Here is an 11,211-nt window from a genome sequence, read left to right as displayed (position 1 = left end):
ACGCCCCGGGCTCCGCCCCCACACCCTCCCCCCTCTCCTCACGTGACCCGAGGCAACACACCGCGCCTGCGCTCAGCGGAGCTTACCAGCACGCAGGCGCAGTGAGCTACCAACCCCGCCCAAGCGCCGAAATCCGGGTTAGGGCGGCGTGAGATGGAGCTAAGACAGGAGCATGCGCTGTGTGAGCGGAGAACATCCGCCGCCACCACCACGCGAGTTAAGCAAGGACGCCTGCGCCCTGTTGCCAACAGAAGTGGCCAAGCAATCAGCAGCAGACCCAAACTGGAAGGAAGGATGAGTCTTTTAATAGAAAAACACGTGTAACAGTAGCAACACAATTGCTCAAAATCCAGGTGGAGCGCAGGCCTTCAGTTCTTCACCTTGGGGGGCGGCCTGTAGAGGAAGGAGATGAGGGGCGTCAGAGCTTGTCACTACTGTAGGGGCACTCTCTAGAAAGTGCTGACGCGCGTGACTCTGGGTGCAGGGGCCAGGACAGCTGTCCTGGTGGAGTACTGGGCCCCCGCTCACCTGTACACGCCCACGACCACAGCGTGGTCTCTTTCATATGGCTCTAGAGTCAGCTGCTCCTGGGGCTTCATGTTCTCCTGCTGCATCTTTTTCACTTCCGAGGCAAACACTGCCTCGGCAGACGCTGTGGAGTCAATGCAGTTGGCCTGCAAGGAGAGGATGTGAGGTCCACAGCAGGGCTTTGGGCTATTTACCCTTTTCCGTGCTCTTTAAATCAGAAGTATTTGTTTTTATTGGAAACGGTGAAACTCAGGTTTTGGAAATTTTCAATTTGGTATGGACTCGGAACAGGTAGCCTTCGACAGAGTTCTATTTATCTAAAAGCCAGTGTTTAAATTTTACACTCAGGTTCCCCCCCCTTCTACTTCCTCTTTAACAATAATAATGCAGCTGAGAATATGAAAGCAGATGTAGCAAAAGGCTAACAAAATGGTGAATCTGGTTGAAGGGCACAAGGCAGAGTTCTCTGTATTTCCAAATAAAATGTTTTTTAAAACGTACCCGGCATTTATCTAGTATTTATTCTACACCAGGTTCTGTTCTAAACACTTCACATATATTGATAAATTTAAACCTTATATAGGATACTAAAAATTAGAACTAATATTTCTATTTTACATATATAATATTTCTGTTTTACAAACACACAGGTTAAGTAACTTGCTCAAAATCACACAGTAAGCTGGAATTCGAACTCAGATTATCACACTCAGCGATCATGCACTTGACCACTGAGTCCTATTGCCTCTTTAAACCCCAAAGCTGCTAGTTCTGCAGACATTTTTCATCAGGTGCTATTTGACTTGCAACAGGGGAGGGCTTGTAGGGAGCTGGGTAGGGATAAAGGCTGAGAATAGACTGACTGGATTAGGGGGGATGAAGGCTCCCTTGTTTTGACTGGCTGTTTGGCAGTTAATGATAGAAAAGATACTAGCACCCCATCTCAGACTTCTCCAAACCCCGCACCTTAATGGAAATCACAAAATGTCCTCCATTACGTAGGAAAGTGTGGGCATTCAAGGCTACAATACGGGTCTGGTCTGGTTGGGCCACATCGGCAAAAATCACATCCACCATTGCTAGGGAGAAAGAAGAGGCAGTTAAAAGCTGGGTCCAGTGTATCTTAGAGCTCCTCCCATGGGGCCTGTAGATTCCTGGCAGAGTGTTTCCTGTCTCTAGTCTCACTTCCCCCCACTGATCCCCCTCCCTCCACCATGCCCCTAAGATGGGTCTAAAACCCAGTCACATCATTCATTCATGCCTCTTGTAAGCCATGGTTGGGCGTGGGGGACAGGGAGACGAGTCAGACCTGGACCCTACCCTCGAGACACTCCCAGTCTGGGGGGTGGGGGGTGGGGGGTGGAGACAGACATGTCATCAAAAAGGCGAGTAAAGGTGTGCACTTATGACAAGTGTCTGTAGGATTGTGAGAGGAAAAGAAGTTGCAGGACAAAGGGTATGGTGTGAGTGCATGGAAAAAAACTCATAGAAAGAAAACCCAGCAGAATGCAAAGTAATGTTTTTAAGGCAGTGTGATTAAAAAACAAAACAAAATAAAAAACTTAAAAAAATGGAAAGATGGTGTAATAAAACCAACTTTTTGAAACTGGGAAAAGCAAACATCAAATTGTTCACATAAGTTACCTGAGGGTGATATTCACAATGGGGCCCTCTGGGCTAGGCCACACTCAATTTGTGCTTTCTTGGTTATAATCTCACCAGACGATGATAAGGATCTCTGAAGGAGGCTTTATACATAAGCCAAGGGCAGTGTAAAAGTACCATATTTTAGAGGAAGGAAATATGGGGCAGTCTAGGCCTACAGAAAGAGGCACGAGATCAGAGAGGAGGAGGCTGGCCCTCTCAAGGTGCCAGATATCTGAGACCCTGAAGCAGGACCACCATCTTCACAACCTCACCTGGCTCCCCCCACCCTTTTCATTCCTGCAGACTTAAGAGGCCTGCTCATCCACTCCAATTCTAGCTGAACCAGGGCTCTGGCCTCTTTCCGGAAACCTGGAGTGGCCTGTCCTGCGCCACCTGCGCCAACCTCCAGGACCCTTACCAATGAGCATGCGGTATTTGTGTGGGTGCCGAGCATCTTCAATGACAGGAATAATGTTGGTCCTCTTCTTGGCCAAATTAATGAGGTCACGGCCAGATCTGTGGGAGAACTCAACTGCATAGACCAGACCATCCTAAAATAAATCAAACAATAACAATGATACTAGTTCTTATATATGGAGCACCTACTTTGGGCCCATACACTGCATGCAGCATCTCTTCAAGTCCTCAAATCAAAACCCTACCATTTAACAACTACTATTATGTCCATTTTACAGATGAATAAACTGAAGTCCAGAGACATGCAGTCACTGGCTGAGGTTTATTCACTCCCACTTTGCCTGATCTGGAAGCCCAGGCCCACAATACAGGCTTAAAACCAGGAAGCTAAGGCACAGAGATGAAGTCATAACAGCTAAGAATATTTGCAATGGGCCAGGCCAGGCATCGCTCTAACCACTTTACAGGAATTAATTCATTTATCTCCACAACAACCATATTTTCCAGTGTGGTAAACTGAGGCCCAGAGAGATTAAATACCTTGCTGAAAGTCATGTCACTGTTAAATGCCTGCACTAGAGCCTGGGCTTTATAGTCTATAGTCATGCAGATGAGCTAGAGGTCATGAAGTGCACACCCTCTAAACAGGGAGCCTGTGTAACCACACAGAATACAGGCCCAGAAACTGAGATCTCCTGTTCTTTCAAGAGAAACCAGCAGCCCGGTCAGGTGTGGCTCAGCAGTTAAGCATCAACCTAAGATCCAGATCTAGGTTCGATTCCTAGTCAGGGCACATGCCCGGGTTGCAGGCTTGATCCCCAGTGGGAGACCTACAGGAGGCAGCCGATGACTGTTATCAGGAGCCAGTAATGACTCTGTCATCACTGATGTTTCTATTTCTCTCTCTCCCTCTACTTTCCTCTCTCTGAAATCAATAAAGATATATTTTAAAAAAAAAGAGAAACCAGCAGACCAGATTTTGGAGGCATAATTTTTTTTAAAAGGACAACCAAATCAAGTAGTCTGGTATATACTCAGTTCTGGGTCTGGCTAACATTGGTCACCTAATGCCCATGCCCCTTCCCTCTGGGCCAAGACACAGGAGTGAAACTGACTGAGGCTTTGGAGAGCAAGTAGTTCAAGCTGCTACTTTTACTGACAGGCACTCAGAGGGAAAGGCCTAGCTCCACGCCACACAGTGCAGGGAAGGAGCCAGGGCCTCTGACTCCAGGTTGGCAGAAGAAGTGGCCTTTCTCTCCCTCCCACCACATCACTAGCCCTTACTCACATCCAATTCCCACAACTCCATCCACTCACCGGGCCTACGATGTCAGAGACGTGGGAGACGGTGGTGCCTGAGGCAGCCCCGAGGTAGAGCACCTTGGCCCCTGGCTTGATGTGGATCTGGTCCACACCTCCCAGGATCGCTGCGGCCAGCTTGGAGCGGAAGGGGTTCCAGGCACGGTACTCGACTTTGTCATCTCCCTCCTGGGCCAGAAGAGATGGGATGGAAATCAGTGCCAGACTCTTCTGCAAGCCCCCACTGCCCTTAACCCTAGGGCCCTCAAAAGGACTCCATCACTGTACAAGAAACAAATGTAGGTACATATCGGTAACCATGATAGATGCAGTGTCTGTCCTATCTTGGAAGTTACTGACACACAGAAAAGGGGTAACGACAGACAATAAACACAGACAAGATCATACCAGATAATGGCAAGATCTACACATTCATTCTGCAAACATGTGCAGTGCCAGCACATACTGTGTACAGACCCTATAACAGGCACTGGTGATACACAGTGGACGAGACAAAGACCCCTGCCCTGAAAGAATAAGTATGCACTGGACTGACACACAGACAACAGGAGCCAGTGACAGGTGCTGAGGAGAAAGAATCAAGCCAAGAAAGTAGATATAAAGTATGGGGAGCAGAGCAAGGGGCAGGTGAAAATGAGAAAGGGTGGCCAGGGAAGAGCCAGCAGCAGACCTGAATGAGGTGAGGGGCCATTCAAGTTATCTGTGGGGGAGGCTCATTCCAGGCAGCAAGAAAGGCAGCAGAAAAGCCCTGAGGCAGGAGTGGGCCTGGCCATGAAGAAAATGACATGGGATAATAGGGCAGGGGGGCCTTGGCCTGTGTGGCTCAGTTGGTTGGGAATCACCTTGTACACGGAAAGGTTGCTGGCTCAATCCCCATTAGGGGGGGTGTAGGAGGCAGCAGATTGATGTTTCACTCTTACATCGATGTTTCTCTTTCTCTCCCTCTTCTTTCCTCTCTCTAAAAATCAATTTTAAAAAACTTTAAAAAAAAGTTGGGCAGGGGATAGGTGGTGAGGGCTGTTTTCAACAGAGAGGGCTTTTGAGAAAGACAAGGTGACACCTGACCAGAGACGCTGGTGATGACACATATAGAGCTGGGAGAAGAGTATTCCAGGTAGAGGGTACAGCAAGGGCAGTGGGCTGGAAGACAGTCAGGGGGACAGTAGGAGGTGAGGCCAGGGAGCAGGAAGGGGAAGCTAGAATGTGCAGGGCCTTGCAGGCCACACTTGGAACATTAACCTGAAGGCAATGAGCATCACAGAGGGCATTTGGGGAGGGGAGGGCATGATCTGACTTATGTATTAAGATGATGCTCTCGGTGTCCCACATAGGACACATGACAGAGGGCAGGGAGACCAGATTGTTGGTTACAATATCAGCTGGGGCCCTGGTGGCTTTGAGAGATCAGGCTCAGGTCTCACCGAAATCGAGACTCTTTTCTCTCCATAAACTGATTCTCCAGGGACCAGATTCTTGGTGACTAGCGCATCTTCCTTTCCTCGACAAATGAAGACACCTGGGTGAGGGGATCAGCGCAGCAGTGAGGACTGGGAGCCACACCCCACCCCGGCCTCCGCAGGCGCCCCAACTCCCCACTCACCCTCATGCCGGTGAGGCTCCACCATCACATTTTTCCCGGACTGATTTCCCTTCCTTCCTCCCCGACCACGACCCCGGTTGCCACCGGCCTGGAACCCGCCACCTGCGAGGGGGAGACGCAGTGAGAGAGGGAGACCCCACGCTTCTGCCCACGCCGCCAGCCCGCCAGGGAAAGCCGCCGCCCCCCGCCGCGCCCTCACTCACCTCTGCCGCCTCCGCCGCCGCCTCGGCCTCGGCCCCTGAAGCCTCCGCCGCGGCCTCGGCCCCCCCCAAAGCCGCCTCGGCCCCCCCCAAAGCCGCCTCGGCCCCCCCCAAAGCCGCCTCGGCCTCCGCCTCGACCGCCACGGTCACCGAAGCCGCCTCGGCCACCAAAGCCGCCCCCACGGGGGCTGAAACCTGCGGTGGAGACAGAAGCGGGAATCAGGGCAACGAAGCTGGAAAGGGGACTCCTACGCCTCACAGTTCTGCTCAGGAGAGAAAACGGAGAAACGTGCACCGGGAGGCGCGTCCACGAATGTCCACAGCAGCAGCAAACTTAGGGCTAACACAAATGTCCACCGGCACCAGAGGCCCAAAATGGGGAATATTCATGATCAAAGTGAACAGGACACATGGTTACCCGCCAAAGATAGAAAAATCTCAGAATCAAAATGTTAAAGTGACAAAGCAAGCCCAAGGAAACGACATCCAACAGGATATCCTTTTTATAAAGTTCAGCAACTGAAATGAAACAGTGCTATGCTGTGGTGATATATGTGTAACCTATGTCCTGCCCCCACCCCAAGAGAGCCAAGAGGATGATAAATGCAAAACCCATGATACTGGGTAATGGGAGGGAGAAATTATGGAGTTAGGACAGGAGAGGGGTACATAGGTAGATGTAGGTTACTGTCAATATTCTGTTCTTCTTGGCTGGATGGTAGATTCACAGGAGTCATTCTATTTTCAATAGTAATTACTCTGTAGAACACTGTGTGTGCCCCGGGCAGTAGGTCCCCAGACCCTGGAAACATCTTCCTATCTTTCTATGCCTGACCTTGTGTCTGGAACAAAAGTGCCAACACCCAAACAGAGGGGAGCTCCCCGTGATGTCTCTTCTACTAACCAATCTCCTGCTTCAAGGTTGCAGAAGTCTGCCAGCTCAGAGAAAAAAAGAAGAAACCCCAACAAATTGTGCTTTATGAATGAACAATAGTTCATAAGCAGTTCAGGGCTTGTCAACAAGACTGAAAATTTAAGAAGAAAAAGATTCAGAGACTTCATTTTCATCACCAGGATTGTGCCAAGGTTCTTCACTTCACTGAGCACAAAACAATGACTGAAGCAGAGACTTCTGCTGCTGCTAATAGACTCAATATCAGACTTTGGACAGTTGTAAAAGCTCTTCAGTAACAGAAAAATCACGAATTATGACATGCATATTAATGGCATTAAAGATGAACATGCACTACTTTTCAATAGCTATTCCTAATTGATCGTTAACAATTAACAGTTTTAAAACTCCTACACATAACCAACAGTTGTTTCCCTTTTCTCTTACCCTCCCTCTACAGACTACTGTACATATGGCAGCTAGTGATGCCCTTTTTAAAAGGGCATCCGATCTCATCAGTCCCCTTCCCAAATCTCTTCAGTGATTTTCCATCACAATCAGATGAAATAAAAATTCCTCTCTCTGGCTCCCAAAGCCCTAAGGCAGTGGGTCTCACCTTTGGCTAGTCCCTGAAACCTAGACATTCTGATGTAATTGTCTGGGATGGGAACCTGGATGTGGAAGCTTTTTAAAGTTGCACAGGTTATCCTAATGTGCAGCCCAGACTGAGACCCACCATCATAGGGCCCTGCCTTCTGCTGACTTTTCTTTATGCTGGTCACCACACCCTTCCTCCCTAACAACAAACTCACCTTTAACACCTGCTGTTCCCACTGCCTGGGTCCTGTGCCATTTGCTTAGCTTACCCACTCCTTCGATGCACTCAGGTCTCTGATTAAATTTTCCTTCTCTGGCTACCTGACAGTTAACCCACTTTCTTTTTCTTCCTATCAATTACCACTCATGGCATTTTTATTATTCATTGATTGATTTTAGAGAGAGGAAGGGAGAGAGAAACATCGATTTGCTGTTCCACTTATTTATGCATTCATTGGTTAATTTTTGTATGCGCCCTGACCGGGGACTGAACCCGCAACCTTGGTGTATCAGGATGGTGCTCTAACCAACTGAGCTATCCAGCCAAAGGGCCTCATCCATGGCATTTTTAACATTATCACTGCCTGCCTCCCCCATTAGACTCAAGCTCCAACAGAACAGGGATGTTTAATTGTTTTGATCACCACTGCATCCCCAGCACCCTGCATAACATGTGGCACAAAGTATGGGTTCAAGAAATATTAAGTACACCAGCTGTTGAGGACTCTTAAACGTCTGGGTTCTGCCCCATGAAAAAAGCAGCCACTCTGTTCATTTAAGAAGCAGGTGATCAGATGGTGGCCAGAGCCCTGGTTCCTTCCCTCAAGCAGTTCATGTATCCCACACAGGGAGATGGCTACACCCTTTGCAACCCTAGAGAGTAGGGAAAGGTTCTTGGAAGTCTTGAAAACATCTCTAAGACAGAGATACGGAGATAACTCAGTGCCCACCTCATAGACTTGAAAGATTAAATGACTTAATGAACAGTATTCAAACTTGAGGCAATGAGTGCTCCCTCCTACTTAGGGGAGAAAGCACTAGGCCCAAGAGACTCTGAACCCAGGCCCAACAGCACAGAGCCCTGGAAAGGAGGGGCATGACACAGGGTAGAGAGGGTTCAAGAGTAAACTTTCAGTGCCAGATATTCAGAACCTATCTTGATCCATTTCAAGTCCTGAGGCTCTTTCACCCTCTCCTTACAACAACACTTGTCTGCACAGGATTCTAGAAATTTTGGGTGGGGGAATCCACAGGTGCCCCTGCCACCCCAGGGTTTAAAACTGCTCTCTTCCCACAGCTTTCCCCATCTCAAAAATGGCAACTCTATCCTTCCAGTCACACAAGCCAAAACCCCCAGTTATCCTTGACTCCTCTCTCTCTCACCCACAGACAAGCTGTTGGCTCTGTCTTCAAATCTATTCCCAAGTCGTAACAATTCGTCACCCAGGTTGCCTGCCACTGTCCTGGTCCAAGACACATCATGTAGCAGATTACAGTAACCAGCTTCCTACTTATGTGCCTGCTTCCACTCTTGCTCCCCTGAAGTCTTTTACATACAGGAGGGTCCTTTAAAAAAACAAGCGTCAATCAAGTCTGATTGCCATCAAGTCCCTGCTCAGAATCTCCCAAAGGCTTCCTTTCTCACTCAGACTAAAATCCCTACTGAAGAGCTGACTCCTGGCAAGTTCTACAATTTCATATCCTAACACAATGAGGGGAAGGGTTGGGAGGAATGTGTATTCTCCATTCCTGGGAGAATCAGACCACAGGATGCCTGCAGGTATGCCAGGGTCTCAGGGCAAGATACACACCCTAGCATCTCGCACCCCACTCCATCGGCAGATCCCCAAACACGGAATAGAAAGAGAACTTGAGAGGGGGCATGGATTCATAAATTCCCCTCACCAGATGACCCCATCTCTCCACAGGCTGAGAGGAAAAAAACAAACAAAAAACCCTGTAGTGGAAAACAAACGCTTTTGGTCCCAGTGGGAGATTTCCCCAACTCCACAGAGCAAGTTGGAGGGATGGGCACAGCCTGACTGAGGAAGAGGTGAGACACCAGGGATAAGGATCCTAATTTTGTTTCCCTTGAGAAAAAATATAAAGATAACAACTGGAACCAACACTATTATATCTCAAGCACTGTGCTATTTTTATCAGCTTTACTGAAATATAACTGACACATAACACTGTGTAAGTTTAAAGTGTACAACCTATTGCTCAGTGGTTGAGCATCGACCTGTGATCCAGGAGACCTGGGTTGATTCCTGGTCAGGGCACATGCCAGGTTTGTGGGCTTGATCCCCGGTGAGGGGCATGCAGGAGGCAGTCGATCAATGACTCTCATCACTGCTGTTTCTAGCTCTCTCTCCCTCTCTCTCAAATCAATAAAGACATAAAATTTTTAAAGTGCACAACCTGTTAATTTGGTACACTTACATACTGCAAAATGATTACCACCCAGTGCTATTTTTTAACATGATCTTAATAAACTGTAACTGGGTGCCATTTTATTGATGAGAAAACTGAGGCTCAGAAAGGTAAAGCCACTTGCCCAAGGTCACACAGCAAGTTAAGAAGCAAAGCCATGACGGAAGCTTTGAACTGAGTCCCCTCTGCTGTCAAAGTCAGGGCTCTCAGCATTCCACCTTGAGAGAGGTGGGGTGGGTTCATCAGAATCTGGAAGAAAATGTAGTAAGTAAAAGCACTCATGCCCTGTGACTACCTCCCTCCCCCGCCCCGCTAATCCTATCCTGGGCTAGTGAAGTTTCATCCCACCACGGACTTGAGAATCACTAGGCCCACGATCTCCACTCTATCCTCAGGGACCCGCCCCCTTGGGAAAGTAGAGAGCGGGAAAGTGGGCCAGAGGGCCACATACAATCAAGCCGGGAGTCCTCATCGTCTCCGGCCCTCTCCAAGAAGATTGTGGGTTGGGGGCCAAGGGGACCGGGGTAGCGGCGGCAACCGGGGAAGCAAACGGGGGGCCTCCTAGACTCAGCTCCCGGTGACGCTACACCTCCGAACCAAGATAGATTCCCAAAACCCATGCCCAGGGAGCCACGACCCCAGACGCCTGGACCCAAACTCTGGGACAGTAACAACCGATTGCCGCCCCGGTCCAATATCCACGAACCTAATCAAGACCTCAATGAGACGAACATCAGTTCAGAACCCCACTCCCAGGCCAAAGACTCGACACACGACGTGACCTCCGAAGCCAATCACAAACCTCCAGGCCCGAACCCTAGGCTCAGGATCGACCATAGGGCGGAACCAAGAACCTCTCCCACGCGACACCGAACCAGGACTCCCTCCCCACACCGGACCCGGGTCTCAGAACCCCTGCTCCCAAGCCAAGGCCCCGCACCCCAATTCCCGCCGGGCTCCAGCCCCTGACCTCCGACCCCAACCCCGCGGTGCACCTGGCTTCATGGCGAGAGCGGAGCTGCGCGGCTCAGGATTCTGCGGCGTCCGGGACCCCACGAGTCCGGGGCTTTCGCACGTGGAAAGGAGCGCACGCGCGCGGTGACGTACAACGCGTAGCGCAACCACGTAGCCCCGCCCCCTTGGGCCCCCAGCCCCGCCCGGATTCTGTGCTCCGTGGGCGGGGATTCCCGAGCGCGGGTCAACCCGACTCGCTAGGCGCCACCTTTGTGCAGCGACGCTATACTCCCTGCTTCCCCCCTCACTGGTAATCGGGGCTCAGCTCTAAGCCTTCGCATGCGCTGTGTCCTCCGCCCCTCTTCTCTAGTCCTAGTTAACTCCATAAGGTCCCCTCTACACCCAAAAGCTTTCCATGACCCATTGCCACCCCCAAGAACGTGGACTGACTCTGGACTCATTCATACATTAGAAAAGCATTTACTTTGCACCCGTCAGTACCAGACACTGTTCCAGGTGCTGGGAATACAGCGGTAAACAAGACACACAAATTCCCACCCTCCTGGAACTCATTTTCTTTCTTTTATACATGTATATTTCTATTATTGATTTTAGAGAGAGGG

The 11,211-nt window shown here is 49.8% G+C and overlaps 1 protein-coding gene across 1 annotated transcript; it reads right to left on the bottom strand.

Moving 5' to 3' along the window:
* Positions 1–283: 283 nt before the first annotated feature.
* Positions 284–10,737, bottom strand: FBL (fibrillarin). Its single transcript, XM_081118805.1, has 9 exons — positions 10,630–10,737; positions 5,716–5,907; positions 5,513–5,614; positions 5,334–5,428; positions 3,910–4,080; positions 2,594–2,726; positions 1,495–1,607; positions 529–674; positions 284–393 (listed from the first exon to the last, which is right to left on the bottom strand). The coding sequence occupies exons 1-9, from the start codon at positions 10,637–10,639 to the stop codon at positions 369–371; spliced, it is 987 nt and encodes a 328-aa protein (XP_080974931.1). The 5' UTR covers positions 10,640–10,737; the 3' UTR covers positions 284–368.
* Between the last annotated feature and the right edge of the window lie 474 nt (positions 10,738–11,211).

Source organism: Miniopterus schreibersii, assembly GCF_964146895.1.
Source record: "Miniopterus schreibersii genome assembly, chromosome: 18".
NCBI classification, from domain to species: Eukaryota; Metazoa; Chordata; class Mammalia; order Chiroptera; family Miniopteridae; genus Miniopterus; species Miniopterus schreibersii.
Note: the sequence above shows the minus strand (reverse complement) of the source record. Positions and strands in the feature narration are given on the sequence as shown.

What these genes read in the sequence shown, in the direction of transcription:
- FBL (XM_081118805.1), bottom strand. An exon ending in CGGCGGCGGAGGCGGCAGAG is followed by an intron (nt 5,615 to 5,715) that starts GTGAGTGAGGGC and finishes TCCCCCTCGCAG; the next exon opens with GTGGCGGGTTCCAGGCCGGT. An exon ending in CAAATACCGCATGCTCATTG is followed by an intron (nt 1,608 to 2,593) that starts GTAAGGGTCCTG and finishes CTTTCTCCCTAG; the next exon opens with CAATGGTGGATGTGATTTTT.